The sequence below is a fragment of the Xiphophorus hellerii genome, chromosome 15 (assembly GCF_003331165.1).
Source record: "Xiphophorus hellerii strain 12219 chromosome 15, Xiphophorus_hellerii-4.1, whole genome shotgun sequence".
Classification (NCBI taxonomy): Eukaryota; Metazoa; Chordata; class Actinopteri; order Cyprinodontiformes; family Poeciliidae; genus Xiphophorus; species Xiphophorus hellerii.
The window spans coordinates 5,536,820-5,562,992 of record NC_045686.1 but is presented as its reverse complement, the minus strand read 5'-3'; the positions used below and the strand labels follow the sequence as shown (position 1 = coordinate 5,562,992).

The 26,173-nt window shown below is 43.1% G+C and overlaps 4 protein-coding genes and 1 long non-coding RNA gene across 11 annotated transcripts in view; 2 read left to right on the top strand and 3 right to left on the bottom strand.

The window, feature by feature from the left end:
* Positions 1-1,523: 1,523 nt before the first annotated feature.
* pex3 (peroxisomal biogenesis factor 3) lies at positions 1,524-5,562 on the bottom strand. 4 transcript variants are annotated; one of them, XM_032584954.1, is made up of 12 exons: positions 5,346-5,561; positions 4,530-4,661; positions 4,370-4,451; positions 3,576-3,619; positions 3,362-3,504; positions 3,191-3,257; positions 3,070-3,124; positions 2,852-2,984; positions 2,598-2,668; positions 2,403-2,525; positions 2,076-2,172; positions 1,524-1,938 (listed from the first exon to the last, which is right to left on the bottom strand). In XM_032584954.1, the coding sequence occupies exons 1-12, from the start codon at positions 5,416-5,418 to the stop codon at positions 1,855-1,857; spliced, it is 1,104 nt and encodes a 367-aa protein (XP_032440845.1). In that variant the 5' UTR covers positions 5,419-5,561; the 3' UTR covers positions 1,524-1,854. The 4 variants fall into 4 exon arrangements, with proteins under 4 accessions (XP_032440845.1, XP_032440846.1, XP_032440843.1 ...); XM_032584955.1 differs by having other exon boundaries at positions 3,383-3,504; XM_032584952.1 differs by having other exon boundaries at positions 3,070-3,257; positions 5,346-5,562.
* A 299-nt stretch (positions 5,563-5,861) lies between these two features.
* adat2 (adenosine deaminase tRNA specific 2) lies at positions 5,862-7,710 on the top strand. Of its 3 annotated transcripts, XM_032584985.1 has the most exons (6): positions 5,967-6,229; positions 6,581-6,685; positions 6,777-6,927; positions 7,002-7,108; positions 7,409-7,481; positions 7,593-7,710. In XM_032584985.1, the coding sequence occupies exons 1-6, from the start codon at positions 6,134-6,136 to the stop codon at positions 7,619-7,621; spliced, it is 561 nt and encodes a 186-aa protein (XP_032440876.1). In that variant the 5' UTR covers positions 5,967-6,133; the 3' UTR covers positions 7,622-7,710. The 3 variants fall into 3 exon arrangements, with proteins under 3 accessions (XP_032440875.1, XP_032440876.1, XP_032440877.1); XM_032584984.1 differs by lacking the exon at positions 7,593-7,710 and having other exon boundaries at positions 5,862-6,229; positions 6,777-7,108; positions 7,409-7,471; XM_032584986.1 differs by lacking the exon at positions 7,593-7,710 and having other exon boundaries at positions 6,121-6,229; positions 6,541-6,685; positions 6,777-7,108; positions 7,409-7,471.
* A 475-nt stretch (positions 7,711-8,185) lies between these two features.
* aig1 (androgen-induced 1 (H. sapiens)) lies at positions 8,186-17,115 on the bottom strand. The gene is made up of 6 exons (XM_032584978.1): positions 16,797-17,115; positions 14,322-14,477; positions 12,896-12,997; positions 9,003-9,118; positions 8,737-8,903; positions 8,186-8,562 (listed from the first exon to the last, which is right to left on the bottom strand). The coding sequence occupies exons 1-6, from the start codon at positions 16,935-16,937 to the stop codon at positions 8,543-8,545; spliced, it is 702 nt and encodes a 233-aa protein (XP_032440869.1). The 5' UTR covers positions 16,938-17,115; the 3' UTR covers positions 8,186-8,542.
* Positions 17,116-19,738: 2,623 nt separating this feature from the next.
* On the bottom strand, positions 19,739-22,989 carry LOC116733963 (uncharacterized). The gene is made up of 2 exons (XR_004342143.1): positions 22,683-22,989; positions 19,739-20,101 (listed from the first exon to the last, which is right to left on the bottom strand). It is a non-coding gene; the product is annotated as an uncharacterized LOC116733963 (long non-coding RNA).
* hivep2a (HIVEP zinc finger 2a) overlaps positions 22,666-26,173 on the top strand; it is a 74,707-nt gene continuing 71,199 nt past the window's right edge. For both annotated transcript variants that reach the window (XM_032584785.1, XM_032584783.1), the window contains exon 1: positions 22,666-22,779. The gene's annotated coding sequence lies outside the window, so the exon portion shown is untranslated. The remainder of the gene's footprint in view (positions 22,780-26,173) is intronic.

Genomic DNA, 26,173 nt, shown 5'->3' with positions numbered 1-26,173 from the left:
TGGACTTCAGGACCCATCGGTCCAGAACCAGAGGACGACATGGCGGCCCAGATCATCAGACTGGATCCTAAAGCTCTTCTTCCAGACTCTTATGTCCAAATGAAACGCCAGATTTACTTTCAGAGACAGGAGCTTCAAGCTACTGAGCAACAGTCCGGTTCTGGTTCTGGTTCAGTCCAGGTCAGACAGCTGATCCCATAAGTAGAATCCAGATGCTCTTTCTCCAGATTCAGTCCATTTATTGTTAAATTTTCTCAAACTCGCTCAAGGCCATTACTGGTGCACTTTTTCCTTCCACTCAACTTTCATGCTTCTATTCAGTCCTCAGTGACCAACAAGGTTTATGAAGACATTGACTGGACTGGAGGAAACCAGGAGAAGTGCAGAAATGAGGCTAAAATAATCAGGAATGCTTAGAAACAAAACCAAAGCCAGAAAGTTTGAGTCTTGGGTTTGAGTGAGGATGAAGCAGGAAACCATAAAACATTAATGGCTTCCTGTTGGGTTTTTCTAACTGGATCAAATGAACTGGGAGTTTCTCTGAACATGTTTCTGTGTGCTTTGAATTCCCTTTAGCCCGCGGCTAACCGGCTGTTTGTTTCCAGTTCATGTTGAACTTGTTCGGTCGCGTCCCGGCGGAGGGTTGCAGGTTCCAGCCCCGCCTTTTTCTGCCCCAAACTGAATAACTTCCACAGAACATCAGAGAACAGGAACACGGCCTGGAGGAACGCCTACAGCGATGCAATCTGGTCTCTCTGCCGTAAATGTTTGCAGAGCCGAAACATCAGAAGACCTGGTGGAAATTCAGCTGAGGAGGAAAATCTGGATTCCAGGAATCTGCAGGAAAAATTTCAGCTTCTGTGGAAAAATAAATATTTCCTAAATGAGAGGGCGGGCAGAGCGCTGCCTCCCAGTTTCTCCAGAAAATTCTGGAAACAGACGAGGCCTCCAGCTTGTTTTCCTTCAGTTTTATTCACCCTTCATCAGCTCCTCTTCCTCATCTCCACCCAGCAGGTCAGGAGCTGCAGCACAGCGCCCCCTGCTGACGCAGCAGCAGTACGGATTTATTCTGTGATTCTAGAGAAACAGATTTAATGATGTCTCACTCTGACTGAAACTAGAGCTCAGGTTCATCTCCAGAGCTGTGAGAAAGTATTCACACCCCAGATCGCTACGTCTCCCCATGTGGATGAACTTTGACCCTTTCTGCTTCCAGATTTGGTTTAATGAAGACACATCAGGAACGGCCTGTTTAAAGACATGCTACTGCATCTGACCTGGATTTAAGTCCAGACTTTGACTAAGCCACTCCATAAGGTTAATTTGATCTAGGACTGCAACTAAGGATTATTTATTAACTTAATTATTCTGATGATTTTGACAATCGCATACACAAATAGTGACAATAAGCTCATTTTCTCATGATAAATGAAAACGGCTTTCTATTTCCTCAGGTTTCTGATCAACAATAAGGGTGGAGTAGACTGCGGCAGAATTTACACATCCAAGAGCAACAGAAGGAGTGAAATGTAGTTTCCATGTTTAATTTAGATGTTTTATTAAATGTGTTTTAATCTTCAGAAGATCTAAAACCTTCAGCAGCAACATCTGGATCCATAACGAACGCAGAACCCAGAAAACAGCCTAAAATCGTCCCAGAAGAGTTCGGCGTGGGAGATTCATCAGCTGTGAACACAGCAGAAAGACTCCACTTCCCAGGATCCACTGCTCCCAGCAGCCTCAGTGTCCTCCAGCAGAGAGGACAGGAATGTCCGGCTGGACGCCGCAGAGGCATCAGACGGAGGACGGACCGGCGTCTTCATCACCGACTCGTTTCCTCCTCTTCCTCACAGATCACTTCTGCAGCTCCTGCGGCGTGCTGAACGTCTCGTACACGATGGCGGCAAACTCCTTCACCTGGTCGTTCAGCAGCAGGTCCTGCAGAGAAAACGTCCCATTACCAGAACAGAACCGGTCCGGACCCCAGCCTGCCGGCGGAACCCAAGCCAGCCGGATCCGGCCGATCGACCCACAACAGTGACGGGTTACCACAGAACCACCGGCGTCGGACCTACCTGAACAAAGTGGCTGGGAGTCTCACTACAGACGGAGTTGATCTGACCGTTGATGATGGGGATGATCTTGGCCAGCGGCAGGCTGACGGCAGACAGGCTGGAAGAGAAAACCAGAGAACCAAACCTTTCCCTTCAGCTGCAGCTTTAATCCCTGAGGCCAAAAACTGATTCAAAGCTCTGGAAGATACTGACTGCTCATAAAGTCTCTACAGAATCTGACTTTAAACCATATTTATAACTGTTCCCAGAGCAGCAACGGTTGCTTCTCTAAGGTCGTTCCTGTGGTTTTGGTGTTGTCCAGACATCCGCGGTCTGTCCGGTTCTGACCTGTCGGGGGCGCAGTTGGGGGCGGAGTCACTGACAGGAAGCCGGAAGAACTCGGCCAGGTTGTCAAGGAGACGAGAGAAGCCGCGGTTCAGACAGGCGCTGAGAACTTTGCTCAGATCTGGACTGAAGACAGAAACACAGCAGGCGGTTAGCGTTAGCATTAACATTAGCGTTAGCGCCGCCGGACTCGCCCACCTGTCCAGCATGTCTCTGGTCTCGTTCAGCAGTCTGATGGTCACCAGGTCGTTCTCCGTTAAGCCGCACGCCTGCAGGGGAGAAACCAGAGAGTGAGAACGAGGCTCCTGATTGGACTTCGTCCTCAGCAGAGCGGACGACTTTAATCCTACATGTTCAAATTTTTCATATCTATAAAAGCTCAGGAAAGACAGGCTCTGAGAAAAAGTCACTAGATTTGTTGCTTGTCGCTTTTTCAAAATAAAAGTGGCCACCTGGTCGGCGAGGATGTCCTCATCGTCCGCCAGCATGTAGGAGGACAGCGGGCGTCCAGAGTCCACCTCGGCTCGGATCCAGATCAGCTGCTGCTCCAGCTCCAGCAGGGACAGACTCTGCTTCAGAGACACCCTGGACACAGAGAGCAGGACATCAGGGGACAGACGAGAGGACATCAGGGGCCGTCTCAGAGACGGTGAGAGACAGAGACGTTTACCCGCCCAGGGAGCTCTGCACCGCCGTCTTCACCCTGGAGATCAGCTCCGTCAGCCCTGGAGAGACACATGGACAGGTCAGAGGACATACAAAGGACAGAGACGGGGATGGATGCTTCCTACCGTCTCCTAGGAGATGCTGGATGCTGGACAGGTACTGCTGCTGGACGTCCGGAGGCGTCAGAGGACTCTGAGGGACAACAAACATGAAGTTTCTCCTTTAAACTCCCTGAAGTGAAAAATTCCTGTGGGACAAATCAAAGCGCTAAGCTAATAGCTCTTGCTGCTAGCTGCCTGATAGCTGGCCCTCCTCACTGCTGCGCTCTTCCCCACAGAGTTGTCCAGGTACAGGTATCCCCCGATGATGTTGAGCTGCACCCTGAGGAGAACCACCAGCATGCAGGTGCTGTAGACGGCCACAACGGTCCGGGTGAAGCCTGAGGAACACACACCATGTCAGGATCAAACACCTCGGCTTTACGCCAGGAGAAACGTTTCAAACTCTTACTGATGATCTTTAAATCTTCCCAGATCTCCAGCTTGTTGGCCGGTCTGTCAGAAGAAAGAAAGAAGGGAAATGAATCATTTCTGGCTGCAGCCGCAGCGCTGCTAAGCAGTAAACTCAGAAGTGCGGATGAGCGATCAGCAGCGGGGGCTAAACTTCCACTAGCATGCTAATATATATATTTTTAAATCTCCCTGCAAGGGGTCTTTTTGTGGGCTCTAGTGTCCCTTTTTCAAAGTAGGCTGACAGGAAAGAGGAAGGAGAGGTGGAAAGACATGAGGTAAACGTCGTCGGGTCCGGGAGTCGAACCAGTGACGGCTGCGTCGAGGCCACGTTGCCTCTGAATGTGGGTCGCGCTAACCCCTCCGCCACCACGGCACGCCCATAACAGCTAATTTTTAGCTAAATGCTATAGACATTTTGCTAGAAAAAGAGAAGCTATGTTTAACGTACTTAAATTCCCCTAAATTAATCTTTTCTCGGATATTTTCAAAAGCTTTAATTTACTAAACTTTCAGTTGAATATTGCTGTTGAGGTTTTGGTTATCAACTGGTAACAATTCTGCAAGTAGTGGAACATTTATATTCATGCTCTTATTTTGAAGGAGGGGAAACAGCAGTTCTGTTTATATTCTTTTCCCTCCTATAACTTCATTTCAAACAAGAAACATACAGCAGCAAGCTATAAACATAAAAAGCATTCGAAGAACTAATGTTTAACATTAGCGCTGCAGCGTTAGTGCAGCTAGCTATTTAGTTAGCAGTGCTAGCCACTGGTGATCTGCTGTGACTCTCACTTTGTTTTCAGCATCGCTGTCAGACTCTCGGAGTTGAGCTGAGTGACGATAGCCTCTCTGAGCGGAGGAAGCATCGACAGAACTGGAAAACACAAAAACGGTGAATTCTTCTCCATGTTCCTGAAACCTTTCCTCATTTAAAATAATCTGGAGTTCTGACCCGTCATGTTGCAGGTTCTCTGGTTGCTCTCGAAGTGGAACTGCCTTCTGGCCTGGGCTATGTACTCGCTCGCCTCCTTCTCCTGGACCTCCTTGATCTTCTTCTGGGCATATTTACCGAGCAGGTAAACTCCTGGTAGGCGACCAGCAAACAGAACAAAGTTTGTATGAAGAGGCAAAACAAAAACAAAACTGACTCGTCCACTGATATTCTGGACTAATGGAAGTGGTTTTGTTTGGTGAGACAGAATTATAAAGTTGTGTTAGACATGTTGTAGTATTCTATATTCTGAGGGGCAAACACTCGATCAGAGATATTAATAGTAGCAAAAGCAAAGGAGGTGGATTAGCAGAGCTGATGTGTCCATCCAGGAGATGTTACTGTGGAATATCATCTCTAATGACAGCCATACAGCAATGGTCAGAAGCATCTTTAGACTTGTTGCAACACTGACTGCTACAGGAGATTCAGCATCCACAACAACTTGTTCTATTTTTATCTGGTTTAAATTTATTTTCTTTAGAAATAATGTGTTTCTAAACTGCATTAAATTAAGTGCTATTAACTCGCTACATAGGATTACCTTCTAAAAATGTCAGTTTTTAATTTACTTAAATATATTTTCAGTAAAAATGCAAGAAACAATGACATCTGAAAGAACTTCTTAAGCCGAATTCAACATAAAGTATGATATTTATAAAAACATATCAGTCCGGGCTTTTACTCTCCTATAATATCAAACTAAATCTTTTTCAAAGCTTAAATGATCGGAGTCTGGTTTGTAGCTGCTGCTAGCCTGGATCAGTCAGCACCCACCTCCGACCACAGCTCCGGTGAAAATAAATTTCTTCTTATGTCGTTTGATAAAATTCCAGACAGATGAAAACATCTTCAAACGGCTAAAAGTTTAGAAACTAAAACCTCTTTGTGGTTTCAGCCTCTGCTCCTTATTTCACACACGTCAGCCGGACTGCAGCTCGGAGTCTGCATGCTAAAACTTCAGAGCTACGCTAACCAAAGCCTAGGCAAAACATCCGGTTTGGAATTTCAAAATAAAACCCAATAATGTGATACATTTTAAACTTGATTCAAATTAAACAAACCTAGATTTGAGTTCGGAATTTAAATCTGAGAACAACGTAAAAAAAAAGTTAGCTAAAAAAACTATTGTGTCTCTTGACTTTAGTAGTCTGTGCACAAAGAGATTGAACGTTCCCATTTGTGAAGTTACGCAGTAAATTATTAGTAGCAATAATTCGGGTTATTTCATGAAATTAAAAAATAGGAATAAAGTGAAAGTGTTTATTTGAACTTCTGCTGGTTTATAAGCCGTTCAAGCTGAAACACATTAAGAGTTACTCCACCACCTACGTCTGTTATTTTATTTTGCCCACCACTTCTCCTATTTCCGGTTCAGATTTTACGTCAAGACGTCAGTTTAACGTAAGAGAGCGTCGTGGATACGGTCCGTCCGATATTATCCTCCCCGACTGTCAGCGTGGAGCTCAGAAAGTTGCCGTGAAAAGCATAAAAACAGTAAATAAATGCTGCTTTTTAACCGACAGTCTGTCACCGTGGAGTGACGTGAGACGGCATTAGTAGCCATGGCAACAGAAGAGGGCCGTAAAGCCGAGTTAGAGGCCGGGTTTTCTGTAAGTGATGAAGAAATGAAGAAGTGGATGTCGAGAGCTTTTGAAATGGTGAGTTTGAGATATTTAACAGTGAAAATTGCTAAGTTTATATGATATTTAATCATTAAAAAGGATAGTTAATTAATGATGAAAATTATAAAAATAAAAATATTTCAGCAGTAGAACTTTATGATTAGGAAGGTCCTGATAAATCTGGGATTTAAATTATTTTGGGGGAGGAATGAGATACGTATATATATTTTTAAATGTATTCAACATTTATTAATATTAAAAACAAACATTTAGAACCACATAAAATGAAAAATACACATCTAGATTCAAGTTTGTCCATCTTTTCTGTTTGTTTACACGTTTTTCAGCTGTGTGACCGACTTTGACTGAGTTTGTCGTTGCATGCAGGCCAGGGAGGCTCTGCAGGGCGGCGAGGTTCCGGTCGGATGCCTGCTGGTCCACAGACAGGAAGTGGTGGGGAAGGGCCGGAACGAGGTCAACGAGACCAAAAACGTAGGAAACCTTTTCTTCTTCTCCTCCTCTGGAAGATGGAGGCGGATCTGGGGTCGCCGTGACAACACTCCTGTGTGTGAAATGCCCTCAGGCGACGCGTCACGCTGAGATGGTCGCCTTGGACCAGCTGCTGGACTGGTGTCGCTGTGGCAACCTGGACGTGAGGGGCGTGTGCGAGCGAACGGTGCTGTATGTGACGGTGGAGCCGTGCGTGATGTGCGCCGCAGCCCTGCGCCTCATGAGTATCCTGGTGTGTGAGTGTGTGTGTCGGTGTGTGTCAGTGTGTGTGAGTGTGTGTTGGTCCTTGACTCTTCAGACGTCCCTCTGGTCGTCTACGGCTGCAGCAACGAGCGATTTGGAGGCTGCGGCTCGGTTCTGGACGTCTCCTCTGCTGAGCTTCCTGACACCGGGACGACCTTCAGGGTGAGCGTCACACTTCACCTCTGACCCCAGGTTGACCTGCAGGGTCACTTCTTGGTCTTTACGTTTGTGTTTCCAGACTTTGACTATGGTACCATCTTGAATTCTCCTTTCCATCTTCCCTTCGTTTTGTCCTTACTTTATCTTCTTTCCTTCCTTTCCTGGTTCCCTTCGTTCCTTTCCTTCCTCTCTTCATTCCTTCCTAGTTTAACATGAAGGATGGAAAAAGTCTGGAAACGCTCAGGATGTGAGCATTGTGTTCTTTGTCTGACAGCGTGTGCCTTCGTGTGTATGTGTGTTCAGTGTGTTCCAGGTCACAGAGCAGAGGAAGCTGTTGAGATGCTGAAAACTTTCTACAAACAGGAGAATCCAAACGGTGAATAAAACAAACTTTCTATTTTTCTAGATTTTTTCTTTTGCTTTTAATTCACTTTTATGTTTCATTTTATTTGATTCTTTTCAATCTTAAATCTTTTTTTATTTTCAGCCCCGAAACCCAAAACCAGGAAGGACTGACCTGCAGAAAGCTTCAGCTCAGTTTTAATATTTATTTACGTGTCGTATTGTTATTTTTTTAAACTAATAAAACCTGTTTATATTTTGGATCAACGTTTCATTTCGTTGTTTTATCAGTCGGCCAGCAGGGGGAGCAGTTTAACTGAGTGAAACTGGAGTTTTGAGGAAAATAAATCCTGAAGCTGCTTTGGATCTCTGACCTCAAACATCTGATCAGGTTTTTCAGACTTTTTATTTAAATTTTTTACATTTTCTATTTAAGTGTTTTATTGTTCAAAGCATCTAAAACATGGAAATTGATGCTAATGAAAGTAGAACAGGATATATTAAAATAATGTCTGAATGTGTCACCTCAGCGTGTTAATGAGACACACACACACACACAGAGCTGTTAACGAGCAGTGTGTGTGTGTGTGTGGACCTTACGCCTCCCAGTCGAGCAGCAGACAGGAAGCAGTGAAGGTTGTATTTATGTTTCTATCTCGTTCTGATGCTACCGAGCTCCAGCAGAGGGAAATCTGACCCAGTTTGAGCCGAACCGCTGGAACCAGTAAAGAGCCACGCTGCAGATTTGTTCAAGCTTTATTTGCACCTTAAAACAACCACAAGTTTCCTCCAGAAATGTAGTGTGACGATGAGATGGAGGATGATTTGTTCTGCTGGAACCGTCGGTTCCGGCTGGTGAAAAGCTGTTTGGGTTTCCTCCCAGAACTCATGCAGCTCGGCTTGCTGCAGCCGAACATTCAGAGCAAAACGACACGAAGACACAAACAAAAACAACAGAGGATTCATCGTCGTCCGACTCAAAGGTTCACTGATGATTACAGGTTCTGCTCCTCAGCTGGTCTGCTGCCGGTCCAGCGAGGTCCGGTGGTTCTGGCTTCGGCTCGGTCCGCAAAGCGGCTATGGAGGCAGAGGAGGTCACTCACCTTTGACCTTTTCTGAGAGGAAGAGGCAAAGTTTTTGTGAAAACTGACAATCATCATCAGGACACTTGGAAAAATGAGGACAACAACAACCCAAACATCTCCAACGCGATGTGTGTGTACCTGTGTGTGTGTGTACCTGTGTGGGTGTGTACCTGTGTGTGTGTGTACCCGTGTGTGGGGGTGTACCTGTGTGTGTGTGGTCCCAGATGTATCCATTGAGGATCTCTCCCAGGACGTACATGATGCAGATCACGGCCGTCATGGCGCTGAAGAAAGCGACCCGAGCCAGCGGCGTGATGCGTTCAAGGACCGGGTAAACCCAGACACCGGTCACCTGGTGGACCCAACATGTCCTGGAAGGCCAGAACCAGGGTTTACCAACAAATCTGGACTTCAACACGTCATCTGTAAGACGCAGCAGAACCAGCGGATGTTCTGGAGTGACCCGTTACCAGAGAATGTATCCGACGCCGAACAGGCAGACGGCGGCCAGCCCCCAGGACCGACGGGGGTAGCTGTGGTGGGTGGTCCGCATCTCGATGATGATGAAGGGAAGAACGGTGGTGTGCTGGAGAGAAACATGGAGCAGAACATCAGAACAGGTTCTACAGAACCGGGTTTGCTTGCCTACGTTAAAGCCTGATGACGTCACGATGAACAAGAACCAATCAAATCACTGATCCAACAGTGAAATAACGCGGCTTCAGTCTGCAGAGCCATCTAGTGGCTACAAGAGGAACTACACCTGAACTCATCATCTAATCCAGAGAATCACTAAACTTACAATATTTTAATTTTATTTATATTGAATGTTATTACGACTCACTTTATTATTTATTTAGTTTGAATTTAAATGAATTGTTTAATAATTTTTCTTATTTTATTCATTGTGTTTTAAATGTTTTCAATGTGAATTATTAGTTATTTTTGTTTTAATTTAAACCATTTATTTAATAACTAGATGTTCTAAGTTTATTTTACATATTAAATAAATATAATAGAATGAAATGTAATGACTAATTTATATTTTTTAATGAAATTTCGCTCCCAGAGAAATTCTCTGAGCCTTGGAGGTTCAGCCAGTGGTTTGGGCCAGAACCGGGACAGGGACCCCGTCTCCTCTCCTGACCTCAGAGGTCAAACATTTTCCTGAAACCGCTGAATCAGCAGCGATCGGGTCCAGATCCGTGTTGTCTGGAATACCGGAAGCAGGACTCGGAACCCTTCTGATCTCATAACTCCATCACCTGAAAACTCCACCTGGTTCTGGTTCTGATGCTCCGTTTGGACTCCAGAACTTTAATTTTCCTCTGATGAAGTCATTAGGCAGTGCAGCTAACAGAGAAACCTCTACGTGTGTGTGTGTGTCATGTACTGAGAGCTTCATGCTTTTGGACCCGGAGTTCATCCCGTCATTGATGTAACCAGAAACTAAACGCAGAGCAGAACTTTTGTTATGATTCTCCTGGAAACCAAACACAGCGGAGCGGACCGCGCCGCGCCCGACGAGGCGCTGAGGGACGATGCTCTTCAGCTTCCTTCACTTTTTCTCTTCAGCTTCATTAACTTGAATCAAGGAAGGAAAATCTGCATCAAATCGGCCAATAATTCACAAACGGTCCGAAGGTTTTTATACTTTGGCAGAATCTCATCAGTCCATCCATAATTAATAGAACTAACTTTTAATTTAGTATTTTGATAACTTTGAAAATGTTTTGCACAGTTAGATTCCCTAAATACATTTTTCTCTATAATCTTAAACCACTAATTTAGCTGGCTGTTCTGTGAACTTAGAACTGCGACATGAAGCTGGAGCAGAACTGAAGTTAGTCCTGATGTGAGTTTCTGAAACTAACATCCATCTACTTTCTAACATCTTGTCCCCAGTGAGTCAGGAGGAGCAGCTGCCTCTCCAGCTACGGTCCAGGCAAGAGGCGGAGTCACCTGGACAGGTAGACAGTCTGGGCAGGGCAACACACACACACACACACACACAGAGGAAGAATTTAGAGACCAATTAACCTAACAGTTATGTTTCTGGGCTGTGGGAGGAGCACCGGACAGAACCCACCATGCAAACTGGGCCGGGAATCGAACCCAGAACCTTCTTGCTGCAAGGCAACAGAGCTACCAACTGCTCCACTGTGCAGCCCTTCTGGAACTAACATGATATAATCCTTTAGCATTAGCTTAATCTAAATATGTTGGCGTAGCGCGTTAGCATTAGCTTCTGCCTTTTATCATGTTGACATACTGTAGCAGTGTAGCATTAGCTGAGTCGCTGAATGCTTTGGTTTTAGTAAAACTGTATTTTTAATTATTGTTGCCCACAACATGAAGAGGTACTTTATTTACCCAGGTTATCTAATAAAATAACTGAGTTAAATGTTCTTAAACTTACTTATTTTGACCCGGAATTGTTTTGTTCATAAACTTTATGGTTTAACTGGGTTTTACATTATGATGGTCCTTCCACTGAAGAGCGAATAAAAACCAAAATTATCCGTAAAATTGCTGCTTTTCTTCCCTCGGAGGAACTTGTCCTGCTTTGAACCTTTTCATAAATGTGTCAATGAATGCAGACAGTTAGTGACATCATCTCACCACATGTTTACTGAACAATTATGCCTGAGATGACATTATTATTAAATCATTGAGTCTTTCTGCCTCCAGCTGAATTCACTCAACTCCTCCCTCCTTCGCTGGCCACATGGTTACCGTGGTAGCAGGGATAAACAAACAAGTCCGACACCATGGTATACCACAAAATATTTACAACACACACACCCCAACCTGCTCTGTGTGTGTTGCACAAAGGCCTCAGCGGTGCTGCAGTTGTTGAGCTTCATAGCAACAGCTCTGCTACATTACGTTGCTTTTGTTTCTTTGGATTTGGAAAACATTGAAGGGATGACCTCATCTCTCTCGCTCTGTCTCACACACACACACACACACAGCTCTCACTTCTCCGAGGATCGGCAGCCGGAAGCGCCACGGGAACATTTTGCGTATCAGAGGCTGCTGGAGAAATGTTCAGATGATCTAACCTGCTGATTGAAGAGCCTCGCCGCCGCCGGTTATCAGTCAGGAGCCTTGATGCGCCGCGTCTGCTCCCCGTCCAAACATTTGACTAAACCTACTTCCTCCTGATGGGGAATCAAAGCTGCTATTTAAATCCAGAGGTGGACCTGCACTGATAACGGTTATCATCTGGTTTCTGCAGCTCATGATCCACTGACATGAGTAATGATGCCAGAGAGTTTCGCTTTACATGATCTGCCATGCAGAACTGAGATGCAGAAAGATTTTAACCAATAAAACAAACACTCTGACTCCCTGGACTGCAAAATGAAGCAGCCTAAATTCTAAATAATCAATCAAAATAATCGGGTCAAAATCCCTGAATTCAGGTGTTCTGATCCGTTCATGAAAACAAACGATGCAAAATCTAAAAAACAAAAACGAAATGCAAACAAGCGAAGTTGCAACCACAGAAGAAATGCAGCAAAAACAACAGCAAGTATGAAACTCTGCAAAACCAAAGTCCTCCAGACCACCAGGGGGAGTCTGGAGGAGTAATTATGCTGTTTGATAATATTGTTAAAGACTTGAAGTATTTCTCCAACTTTCCTCTTGACAGTGGTGAGCAAATCTGCTAATTGTGGAGCTAATTTGTTGTGAAGTTTGTTCAGCGACTGAGTTTACCCAAATTCATTTTTCAGAGAAATTCTGAAGCACTAATTTAGTTGGTTGTTTTGTAAACTTTCGGTTGAATAAAGTTCAACATCTGTATGCTCTTATTTTGAAGTGTACTGTCAGTGCAGCAGTTCCACTTCCTCTGGCCATGTTCACCTGCAGCTCTACAGGAAACAAACCGTACAAGCAGGTGTGTAATGACGAATCTCCCCTGTTGAGGGCGACATACCGTGTTGTGCTATTGCCACAGGGTATCGACATGGATGAAGTTAGCGCGTTAGCATTATCTTCTATGAATAGCACCTCAGTATTTATCGTTAGCTTCCATTAAACACCATGTTGGTGAAGCGCAGAGAGCTTCGTGGAGCGGGTTTCCATGGAAACTGGTCTGGTGTAAGGCATGCTGCGGTAATCAGTCGCGCCTGATTGGTTCATGTCAATTATGACAGGTTGGTGGAGGCAGGATTATGCTGTGGGACTGTTTTCCAGAATTCTTCCCAAACTTTCAATCCCAACAACAACTTTAGGTCTTAGAAATTTAAATTTCAGGATAATCAGGAAACTGATTGATTTTGACTTTATTGATCATGGAACTGATTAAAGTTTGTCATCAAAGCTGCAGCCTGAGCAGAGAAACAAACCCACTCACCATGCCGTGGTTGAGCCACTGAGGAATGAAGTTATCCAGCAGCTTCGGGTAGACCAGCTCTCTGTCGTAGAGGTAGAGAGTCCAGAATGTGAACACGACAAACTGGAAGGAGGAAAACACAAAGTGAGAAACAAGAAGAAAGAAAAACTAGACATAAACCGACCAGTCAGAGAAGAAGATCAGAGAATATCGTCCATATGGTGGGATGGACAGTTGGATGGTTGGATGGACAGACAGTTGGTTGGATGGAGACAGCCTTTATGCAGAAAGACCCTCTGGGATTTGAACCGGGAACCCTCGGCATTCCAACACACATAAAGTCATTCTTACTGTCTGACTGCAGCTCCTGTTAATAATTAGGCTTCATGTTTATTAACCCATGTAGAAACAATCAGCTGAACAAGAAGGAATAATGTACTGTGTCTTTAAAAGATGGGAACCAATCTTCCAGCAGCAGAAGAAGAACTGGGCCATGAAAGCCGCCTTGGGGAACGCCACACGTAAGCTGATCCTGTCAGTTAGTGATGAGGTGAGTTAGTGAACAGGAACCTCATCCATGTGTCACAGCAGCCTTTTGTCCCACGCCCCTGAAGGCACCATCAGCCGGTTCTGGGAAGCCTCTGCGGTTGGACGGAGGCCAGGACTTGTTCTGCAGCTGGGATGGAGTTACCTGTGTGAACCCAAACCCTCCTGTTGTGGCCTGAACGGCACCTTTCTGCTCTCAGCAGGAGGCCCAACAACCTGCTTCCACGTCTCCTTTAAACGTTTTCAAACTGTGTGGGTTCTTAAACTCCTAATTCTGCTTATTTTCAATATTTAAATTAGATGTAACATCTTTAGAAAATGATTTTTCTCAAAACAACTTCCTTCGGTTGGTCAGTTTTCTGGTCCAGAGCTTTTCTTGTAATGCAGAGGAAGGTATTAGCATCTCGTTAGCATTAGCGTTATCTTCCTTGATCTCAACCACTGAATGTTTTAAGTAGGCAGAGAAATTCTGGAGCTGTTGATCAGCTTTTTACCATGTTTAGGTAGGAAAAGTCATACAACTAAAGCTCCTCATACAAGGATCATTTTTGCATCATTATTAGTTACTAGAGTTAATTTTTAACCTTTAGAAACCAAAAAATACCTAGAGTTTCATTTTGACCTCATGCAGTAAGGAATACTGTTTATTTTTTCTGAAATGTAGAGTTTTTCCCTTTTACTAATTTTCCTGCTGCTTCATTTGTTGACAGATATGACACTGATTATTTGTGTACACATTTAATTACCAATCAAATACTTTACAGTACAACCTGATTAATGACCCAACATGATGGATAAGAGGTTAAAAACGGTCGTTTCCAACAAATAACTGGATGATTTATGGAAAACTGCCTGAAATTTCTAAATAAATGGAAGAAACGGGTCAAGATGGCGCCCTCACCGCTCCAACTGGGAACGCCAGCACCGCCATCATCCAGTCCCTCAGGCCGATCAGCTTCTTCAGCTGGCGCTCCTGCTCCCTGCTGTCGGCTCCTTTGGTCAGCAGACTGGACACGTCGATCAGGACGCACAGCCCGAAGAACACGGCCTGGATCACCTGCAGGAGGAAGCACAGCCATCAGACGCAGCAGCTGGACGGCGACGAGAGAAGCAGTTCAGGGTGTAGCCTCCATCATGTAATCAAACACCGCCGTCGATACCATACGTCCACAGAGATGGATGTGACCTCTGGAGAGGAGGCCTGCGCCCCTCCCCCTCCTCCTCCTCCCTGTGGGAGTCTAACGTGTCACCCAGCGGATGTGAGGATGGAGCTGTGGGTGAGCCAAAGCTCTCCACCTGAAAAACTTATAAAACTGCTCCCACATACTCAGACAAGCAGTCGACTGCCTACATTTCTCATGTCAACTCACTTCATTTCCCACAATCCTACTTGACGCTAGCCCGTTTGCTGAGCTAGTTGGGCACATAGCCCCGTTTGTTATTCACCAGGGAAGCCACCGCAGAGCTAAGTACAGTACGCTAAACATTTCCAGAGTTAGCTAAAGTGCTTCGGCGTTAAGCTAAAAGTTAACTCCGCTGTTAGCAAATAACTGGAAGTGTTCAAAAAAAGATGAACTCAGGGAAATCTGAGAGCGCTACATTTTTTCAAAGTTAGCAAAGGCGCTAAGGAGCAATTAGTGATGCTATTAGCATCTAACAGGAAGTGTTCTCAGAAAGAGTGCTTACCACTGGCCATTTTAAATGGTGCTAAAGGGGTATGGAAATATATGAAATATAAACACTATTGGTAAATATTGATCCCTAGATTGATTTCTTTTCTTCACTGATTCAATGAAATCAAATTAAAGTTTAGACTTTTCTGAAGTTCCCCGTGTGAGATGCTGCTGCAGTAAAATCTGAATTTCTTTCTCTGGACGCTTCAATCAGAACGGAGGATTCTGTGTTTATCTGACTAAACAGACCTGGAGGCTGGAAGCAGCAGTCATATAAAATTATCTTAGATTTGAAGAACCAGATGAGACTCTGAAGGTCAGTTTGTTTTTTCAACAGAAGCCGGTTGTTGGTGGAGCCTCAGCCGCTCTCCGTCTGTCTGTATGGCTGCATTGTTCTCCCTGAATGGGCGCTGAGTGTTTGGTCCCTTCACTCCTTAAATAGATTTCACAACGGCATCCATAACAGGCTTTTGAAGGCTAATATGTGGGCTGCTGCTGCTAACCGCTCAGTCAGGGTTTCTATGGTTACAGAGATGACTGACAGCAACCATAAATACTGCTAGCATCAGCTGCAGCCTGGAAGGGTGACTATAAACTATTTGAAGGATAAATATATTAGATAAATATATCTAATCACTGGTGTACCATTTGTAAAGTTACACCAACAAACATTAACAGCAATATTTCGGGTTATTTAGCCTGTAATAAAAGAAAATAATATTAATACTTTCACCATGTCATTCAGTAATTTACAGATGTCACAGTTTCAAATTAAATATTTACACAGCAAGTTTAAATTTTAGTTCGAAGCTAAGTATTTTGCTTGCTAATGAAATATTTAACTTGCTAGTTAACTATTTAGTTTAGAGCTAGGTAGTTAGTAAGCAAGCTAAATATTTAGCCTCAAATATTTAGTTTGCTAACTAAATATTTAGTTTGGAATATTTCGCTTTCATATTTAGCTTTTAACAAAATATTTAGATTCCCGCCTAAATTTAGCTTCCTAGCTAAATATTCAGCTAGCTAAATATGGTCACGGTGGTCGCGTGAAAGCTACTGCGCCAGCTAAATATTTATCCTCAGATATTTTGTTCGCAAATTAAATATTAAGGGTGAAACTGTGACATTTATAAATGAATAAATAACGTGGTAAAAATATGACTGATTAAATTTCTTCCTCTTACAACAGGCTAAATAACCCACATTTCCGCTGTTCGTTTTGACTGATTTATAAACATATTAATCTGCCAGCTTTGTTACTTTTTATTCAATATCTGATTATTTAGACATATTAAGTGGTAATAAACGTGAAGTTAGTGAGTATAATAGTTCTCTGGATGCTAAACGTTAAAAGATGTTTTCGTATTGATCCTGTTTCAGAGCTGTAAAGTGCGCGCGGCGCGCTCCCGCTCACAGGAAGTTGTTTATGACAGGTTGCATTTTAAAGTCCAACACCTGTTCCGGTTCAGCCGCAGGCAGCACATTGACCTCTGCAGAACAGCGGTGGTCGCTTCCAACGCGACTCCAGAACCGTTTCAGAGCTTCAACCCGCACCAAAAGGCTCGGTTCTGATCCAGTTAGCTCCCCGCCCCCTTCCCCGTACAGCCGAACAAAAAGAGAAACATGATCCTTTGATCATCCTGCAGCAGCGCCTCTGCGCATGCTCCAGTGATGATAATAATAATAATAATGGAGAGCCTGACCAGGTCGATGAAGGTGAGGAACTTCCAGCTGCCTCCGTAGGTCTGGTGCGCCGGCATGTCCAGCGCTTTGTAGTGGCACAGGATGGAGAAGTAGGACAGCAGGATGGCGACCCGCAGGACCTGAGAGGGGATCAGCGCCATGATGTTCCCGTCGATGCGTCTCAGTGTCCCGCTGTTCCCCCAGACACCGGCCCGTCTGTCTGTCCTCCTGTCTGTCTCTGCTGGCTCTTTAGCTGGATGTCTCTGTCCTCTCCGTCTCCCTGCACCTCTCCTGCCCCCCCGGGTCTCCGCTGCTTCCGTGTTGATGATGATGATGATGATGTCATGGGGCGGGAAATTGTTACGATGAAGGCTGCTTTCAATAATCTTGATATGGATTATTATGTACTTATTACATCTGAATAATAACACTGGAATAATATTCCAAGCTTTTCTTTGATGACATAAATAAATTTGACACTTTAGATACTTTATAATGATGAATGTAATACATATTTTTACAGCTAGCAAGCTTTAGCTCGGAAGTAGCTAAATTATTAGCTTGCTAAGTAAAGGTTTGGAGCAAAAATATTTATTTAGCAAGCTAAATTATTACTTTCAGATACTTAGCTTAATATTTAGTTAGGAGACACAAAAGTAACTTGCTAATGAAACATTTGCTCTTAGCTAAATGTCTGCTAAATATTTTGCTTACAGTATTTAACTAAGTATTTAGTTTGGAGACCAATATTTAGCAAACAGGTTAAATATTTAGCTTCATATATTTAGCAAACTTAATATTTAGTGTAGATATAAATATTTAGCCTGCTAGCTAAGTATTTAGTTTTTAGCTAAATATTTACTTAACAAACTCAACATTTAGCTTCATAACAAAATGTTTCTCCTTTTAGCAAAATGCTTAGGAGCTTAATATTTAGTTAGCAAGCTAAATAATTATCTTCAAATGTTTAACAAACAAATATTTAGTTTGAATATAAATATTTAGCTTGCTAGCTAAACATTTAGTTTGGAGTCAAGTATTTTGTTAGCAAGCTAAATATTTAGCCTCAAGCTAAAAATGTAGTTAGCAAAGAATTTAGACTCAAACTAAATATCTAAATGCTAAATAGTTAGCAAGTTAAATATTTAGCCTCACGCTAAAAATGTAGTTAGCAAAGAATTTAGACTGAAACTAAATATGTAAATGGTAAATAGTTAGCAAGTTAAATATTTAGCCTGAAACTAAATATTTAGTTCCAAAGTAAATATTTATCTAAAAATCTAGCTTATAAATATTTAGATAATATTTAGCTAAATTAAAGATTTAACTTGTTAATTAAATATTTAGTTTGAAACTGTGACATTAATAAATGAATGAATAATGTGGTGAAACTATGATTTTGAACAAATGAATCCACATTTTTGTCTAAATAATGTTATTTCAGTGACTGTAGAAGCAATGGCCTGTAGAGCTGCTAGTAAATCATGAGGTCAGTATACTGACCGCCGGTAGGTGGCGCTGTTTCACCCCAAACCACCAGAACGTTCCGGTTCATTCGACTCCCAAAGGGTAAATAATGTTTCAGCAACAATAAGGAGGTAAAATTTGATCACCTCTCTTCATTCATCCTGAACTCTCCCACATATGTTCCTCTTTCAGCTGTTATGTCATCCGATTTGACCTTTGCCCTCACACCTTTACGTAACACCTGGACCACACCTGAAAACGGGTCAGATTAACGCAGGAATCACAGCCTGCAGCAGGTCCTCTGACTGGGCCGGGGTCCAGAAATGTGTGTCAACCAGCGGCTTCCTGTCCCTCTGTGGGAGTTAAGGTGTGACGCGTGCACGCGTGTGTGTGTGTGTGTGTGTGTGTGTGTGTGTGTATGTGCGCGTGTGTTTGAATGAGTAAGCATTAGTAATCAGTCAGCTGTCACAGCACTGCTTTGTCTTGTAAAACTGCAACCGCGTTACAGTTTGACTGTAGGACAAAAGCTCAAGGCGACGCTGTGTGTGTGTGTGTGTGTGTGTGTGTGTGTGTGTGTGTGTGTGTGTTGCTACAGACTGCTCTCCTGCCACTCAGCAGGTTCTTCGTTCAGCTTGTTTTCTTTACTGTACATCGTCAGTGAGCCGTGAACTGGGAGGATCAGGAGTTCCCGTCTGATTGTGACTCACCAACTGGGATAGGCGCAACTCCAGTTGCAGCAACTCCAGTTGCTTTGTCAGAAGCTCAATCTGGCCACCAAATCCTCCCTCACAGAAACCTTCCTTTAAGAGTCAGAGGGCTTTGAATAACGGCCGCGTTCCTGATCAGCTGCGGCCGCCATCTTGTTTCCAGAGAGAACAGGAGTTTCTCCTTCAACTGTACAAAACAGCCATATTGGTTCAGTGTCATGACCTTTCACCTTTGACCTGCTAACTGAGGCCTGTAGAGCCTGAGAGGGAAGTCATTTCTCTGACGTTGGGACGTTTTCCTGTCTGGACTTTAGGTGGTTTGGAGATGACCTTTGACCCTTCTTTAAGGCGATTGCTGATATATCTCCTTTCCTAACCCTGTTAGTTTTGTTGACATGAGTGAAAACCTAAACCTGCCAGTGAGCAAGTCTTCCTTCTAGCTTTCAAAATAAAATACTTAATAAATAGAAAAGTCCTAAAGCAAGTTCAGTATTACTACTGGAGCATGTTGGCTTTTCAAAGTAAAGTTCCACATCGGAACAAAAATAGTTGTGGGAAGATACACTGTTTTTTTCAAAATAAAAGCTTTAATATGTCAGCTGTTCTGCACTACTAAGTTAACCTAGCCAGCCCTTCAAAATAGAACTCATGTTTTGTAAGACAGATTAGAGATCTGAACCAGACCAGAACAAATGACCTTTCAAAATAAAGCTCACAGACATGAACAGTTTAGCTTTTCCCTGGCTCTGTTGTTATAAAGGAATTAAAAGCAGCTCAGTGAAGCGTTACAGAGTGAGTCACTTAAAGATTTATTTTTCTTGAAGCAGTTCAGGAGATCAAATCACTTTCTAATGATTCATATTTTTCATCTCTGCAGCTCCCAGGAAGCCGCTGCAGGCGGGAACATGAAAAGCAGATGCAAAGTGTTGAATCAGAGGTTGCTCCACTCCGTTGCCATAGTGTTGCGTTGCCACGGCGTCGCTATGGGGACGCCGAGGGTCACTCGTGGTGAGGTCACATCTCCGTGATCCTCCTATGGGAGGCGGCGGACGCTAATCCACTTACGGCTGACCGGCTCAGAGAGAAACAGAGCAGACGGATGTCTGAGCGAGAGGCAGGAGGGATGGACGGCTTCCAGGTCAGAGCATCATCTGTTTCCAGGCAGAACAGGACAATAAACTCAGGCTTCATATCACAGCACAAATTATTCTGCATTAATGAACATTTTCAACAACTCAGTGTGAATTACAGCCACAAACTGCCAACTTAAACTTTTACCCCAAGGTAGTAACCCTAACTAAACAGCTAGCTGCGCTAACACTAAAGCAGTCATCAGAAACAATAGTTCTGCTACTGATAAAGCGCTATGCTAACACGGTATTTAGTGGAAGCTAATGCTAAAGCAATAATAATTTTAATAGGAGATAAATAAAACTTCATGACAGATGATGGACTGAATGTTTACAAGCAGAAAAGTAAAAATAAAATTTATCAGGAAAAACTAATTTAGGGGAAGCTATCTGTGCTAGAAATTAGCTCTGCTATTAGCATATTAGCAGAAGTGAGCACCAACACTGCAGGCAGTTTAAACTGCTAACAGCTGAACTTCTGAAAAAGCAGAAGAAAGAGCACAAGATGCTTACTCAGCAGCTTTAGCTGATTTAAAAATAACCACAACATCAGCAAATATCTGAGTATAAATAGTCTGACAAGAATCGGGTCGTGTTTTAATAAATAGAGAAAATAAAACTGACCCAGTGACTGAACTGCTCTAAACAGAGGCTGTTTAAGCTAGCAGCCAGATTATTGTTATTAAACTAGCAGCCAGATTATTGTTATTAAGCTAGCAGCCAGATTATTGTTATTAAACTAGCAGCCAGATTATTGTTATTAAACTAGCAGCCAGATTATTGTTATTAAACTAGCAGCCAGATTATTGTTATTAAGCTAGCAGCCAGATTATTGTTATTAAGCTAGCAGCCAGATTATTGTTATTAAACTAGCAGCCAGATTATTGTTATTAAGCTAGCAGCCAGATTATTGTTATTAAACTAGCAGCCAGATTATTGTTATTAAACTAGCAGCCATATTATTGTTATTAAGCTAGCAGCCAGATTATTGTTATTAAGCTAGCAGCCAGATTATTGTTATTAAACTAGCAGCCAGATTATTGTTATTAAACTAGCAGCCAGATTATTGTTATTAAGCTAGCAGCCAGATTATTGTTATTAAACTAGCAGCCAGATTATTGTTATTAAGCTAGCAGCCAGATTATTGTTATTAAGCTAGCAGCCAGATTATTGTTATTAAACTAGCAGCCAGATTATTGTTATTAAGCTAACAGCCAGATTATTGTTATTAAACTAGCAGCCATATTATTGTTATTAAGCTAGCAGCCAGATTATTGTTATTAAGCTAGCAGCCAGATTATTGTTATTAAACTAGCAACCAGATTATTGTGATCCATCTCTGAATGTGGATTAATCATTTCTTCAGTTTTTCAGGACCAACATGTCAAACCGTTTTGGTTTGGGGTTTGGAGCGTCGTCCTGCCAGCAGAGTGGAGATGAGGCTCAGGTGACACCAAGAGACCCAACGTGTCTGACAGTAATATCCCACATCATGATGCTGCCACCACCAGCCTTAAAACCCCAGTAAGCTGCTTAGTGGAGTCATGACTTCATGTTACACCAAATTCTGACCCAAACGTCAGAAACTCATCAAGCCATCTGATCATATTATAATCCTGATTCTTTATCATTCATTCTGATGCCTTCAGGGATGTAATTTATCCTGATCTTACAGTTTCCTGCTGATTCAGATTTTTAACCAGATTTTATTCCATTTTATTTGCCTTTTAACTCCGTTTTTGTTTTTCTGTAACTCAACCTGTGAATCTCCCCTAAACTTAAAGCTTAAAATCTTCCAACAGCTATTTATGCATATTCTGATACATGTCTTCCTTCCACTAAACTTTCCACTGATGCTTGGATATAGTGCCTAGCTTCTTTAGTAATGATCTTTTCTTTAAAATTTAACTGAATTTGACCAAGTGATGCAGATGGGATTTTAACTTCCCCTGTAATGGATCTGAATGATAGTTTTCTGTATTATTTTTTAAAACCATAAACTGTTAGATAACGTGTTTAATGCTGAGTGAAGCAGCAGCTGGAGGGAAGAACCGGGAAGCGGCGGCTCGGCCTCCGGAGGTGACCGGGGAATCCTGCTCTCTGCGCCGGCAGACAGAGCCTCCTCCTCGGCCACTGCCACTCCTCCCCTCCCTCTGCCCTGGTTGCGCGTTGGGGGATCCGATGACGTCACAAACACACACTCAGACACACACACGGCCATGCACGCGCACGTGCACCCCCCCCCCCCCCCCCCCCTCTCTCTCTCTCTCTCTCGGTCCGCAGCTCCGTCTCTCTCTCCTCTCTCTGCTGCTATTCTGGGAAGTGGCGCTTGGAATAACCCCCGTGTGAGCAGAGTGTGTGCGTGTGTGTCTCCTGATTTCGCCCCGACACATACACACACTCACACACACACAGCTAGAGGCTCACAACACAGCCAGATCACTGAGTGTCTGTCTGCAGCAGAGCAGCTCCGGCAGCTCCGCTCTGCTCGGAAACCAAACCTTTTAAAAACGGATTTCGGACATTTTTCTTTGGTTTTACGCGGAACCTTCGCCTCTCCTGTGCGGCTCCGCTGTTTTCTGCGCCCGCTGTGGATTTTTACCAGCCATCTTCTGCTGTCGGAGAGCCGCCAGGGCTCGTTCCGGGATCGGCTCCACTGTCAGCGGGCTGCTGCTGTTGTCATTCCGCGCAGGCTGAAGGTAAGCAACCAAACCTGCCCGGACGGGTTTTACGCACAACGCGGAGGCAGAGCGGCTGTTTGTGCGCCATGCCAGCCGATCCGCGCCGCTTTCTGACCAGTTTAGCCTGGAAGGGCAGCGCTGTGCAGGGGGAATACCCCGGGCAGCGTTTCACTGCATGCAGATTACCCTGGTTGCGTAACATCCTGAGGAATTCGCAGCAGCCAAAGCGGCTTGGCGGCAGCAAGGGGGAGGGGGGAGGGGGAAGGGGAGGAGGGGGGCAGAGGTCATGCTAGAGGAGGTCAAGCTTTGAAAAGTGAAAGGTGTGATTTTAGTCGCGCTGTTGAAGTTGGTGTCTGATTGAAGCCTGTCTGCTTTAAAGGGCCACTCCGCTGTTTCCTGGGGAAAACTGTCCAGCCGCACTAAACAGTTCAGCCAGCAGAAATCAGAACACGCCACAAACAAATCCTGGAGATATGGAAAAGTGCAAAAAGCCATGACTGATACTGAAGCTATCAGAACCTTTAGGTCCTGAGTTTGACCTCTGACCTCTGACATCAGTTTGACTTTATTAATATTCCAGATTATTTCCTGATTGACTCTAGTGATTCCTGCTGGTCCATTTCAGGAACTGAACCAGATTTCTTTGCTTCGTCAGCAACCTTTGACCTTTGACCCTGTAGATCAAAACCTGGTGAAACAGTTTCAGTGTTTATGTTTTTATTACAATGTTTAAATTCCTTATTATGACTTAAAAATTTTAACATTTTGAGTTCAAACAAACTAAAGTAACATTAATTTCAGGTTCAAAGTTCAAAGTTCATGACCCTCCCAGGTTCAGGATCTCAGCTTGTGGCTGAATATTTAAACTTCACGTTCAGTGATTAGTGAAGAAATCTGATTGAAAACTGATTTTTATTGATGACTCTGGTTCTGATGTCTGGACCCGATCAGAACCTCAGAAAGCAGAAAGAAACATCAATAACAGAGTTAAAACCTTTTAATGCTTTTATGTTCAACATTATGAATAAACTGCTGTGAAAATCAATTTCAGACGATCCAGAAGAATCTGAAACGGTGGAAAATTAAAATGACCCGCAGCTGACCTTTGACCTCCAGGGTTTCTTCAGCCAGAAAACGATGCGTTTGTCTGAATGTATTCAGTTTATTTGTTGAGCTGATCACAGATCAGAATAATCTGATTCTGTTATGGTTTGTGGCGTTTAGAGCTTTAAATTTATGTTTGATGTTCTCATATAAATAAAGGTTATGTTTTTGATGTTTTTAAAATATTTACATATTTTCAGCTGAACCTGGTTCTGACCCAGTGGGGAAAATCATTTTTATTATTTTGTATTTCTATAAACGGAATAAAGATTTTCCAGCTGTTTGGTAGCTTTAGCTTCTGCTATTGTGCTGCTATAGCATGTTAGCGTTAGCTTTGCTAAGTATTGTGCTGCTATAGCATGTTAGCGTTAGCTTCGCTAAGTATTGTGCTGTTATAGCATGTTAGCACTAGCTTCACTAAGTATTGTGCTGCTATCGCATGTTAGCACTAGCTTCGCTAAGTATTGTGCTGGCATAGCGTTAGCAGAACCAGTGGTTCTGGTCAGTGCTTTAGGGTTAGCACAGCTAGCTTTTGAGCTAGCAGTGAATTCTGACGAACAGTTTGTTTTTTGGAGGTGGAGGTTAGTTTTGGGTTTGACTCGTCTGATTCATGTGGTTTTAAAACTGAACCTGATTAATAAAATCACATTTTATTCGTTTTAAGGACAAATGATCTGAGTTGTTTTCCTGTGCCTCAGTGGCAGGAGGTTCAGTTCCTCCTGTCTCCTGCCGATGTGCCCCTGGGCAAGGCGCTTTAACCCCAGATGAATGTGTCTGTAGTATAAACTGAGCCCGGTCCGTTCAGGTTCGAGGCGGTTCTGCCGTAGAAAGAGGGAACTGTCGCTTTAAGAGGAAGCTGTGAATCGCAGAGCAGCTTCAGTGAGTTTCAGTTTGACTGTGAGGAGTCCGGGCTGCAGGCTGACCCCGCCGCTCTCTGCTCGGTATTTCCTCGTTTCACATCAAAGTGACATTCCTCAGATTCTCCAGCAGCTGCAGCTGCTTCCCGCTCCGCCGCGGCTCCAGTTGCTGCGGGAGTTTCTCCTGCCGATGGGAGGAACTTTATCTCCTCTCATCGCGCCTTCCTCCCTCCTGAGCATGCAGACATGCGTGCGTGCGCGTGTGTGTGTGCGTGGGGGTGCGTACGTGTGTGTGTGTGTGTGTGTGTGAGAGAGAGAGAGAGGCAGGAGGGACGGTGGGTGGTGTGCTGGCTGGTTCCGGGAATGTTCCATGACGTGTTGCCGTACAGAGAGGGGCCCCGGCCGGGGAGGCTGCGAGCAGCGACCGCTGCTGCGAAGTTACACAATAAAAACTAAATGATGCGATCATTTAGTTTATTTCGCCTGACATAAAGTTTTCACCATGTTATTCATACATTCCAAACGAAATGCTGGATATTTAGTTTACAGACTAAACATTGAACTTTCAAATTAAATGTTTAGTCCACAAGATAAATATTTAGATAAAGATTTAGTTGTCTAACAAAATATTTAGTGTTCAAACTAAATATTTAGCTCAAAATTAAATATTTATTGAGCTAACAAAATACATATTTTCCAAATTAAATATTTAGTTTACTAACTAAATATGAATCTAGCAACCTAAATATTTTCTTAGTAAGCTAAATAAAAATATTTATTTTCCAAACTTAACATTTATTTTTTAAATTAAATATTCACTTTAAAATATTTGGTTACTAAATATTTAGCTAGTAGTAAATACTATGTACTAGTTAAATGTTACCAGCTAGTAAACTAAATATTTAGTTTATAAACTAAATATTTATTGTGTGTATTCAGTGTTTAGTTTGTTACATTTATAAATGTCAGAATGAAATGATGAAAACTGAACTCCCACTTTGTTTTTCTCTGAAGTTAAATAAACCAAATTTTAGCTGTTAATGTTTTACAGTGTAAGTCTGCAGGCGGCGCCTCCTACTGCTGAGACCTGAAACAACTTTAAAAAATTCATTTAACTAAGTTGTCAAACTCAACTTATTTATATTTTTTAACTCGATAACTTTACAAACCCAACATATTCACAGAAACATAATTTGATTTATTTAGACAAATTAACTAATTTCTTCAAGTTGGATCAGTTGTTGTTTTTTTAGTGAAGGAAAACGTTTCGTCCTCAGAGGTCAAAGGTTCAAACACAAAATGATTGCTATCCTTTAATTCCTGAATAAATAAACAAATAATCAATAAATATGGAGAGATTATCAGAGGGGAAAACGTGGATTTGATTCGGATCACTTCAGCAGAATTCCTCTGGTTCTGGTTCTGGTAATCCCGGCTCTGCCTCACATTCC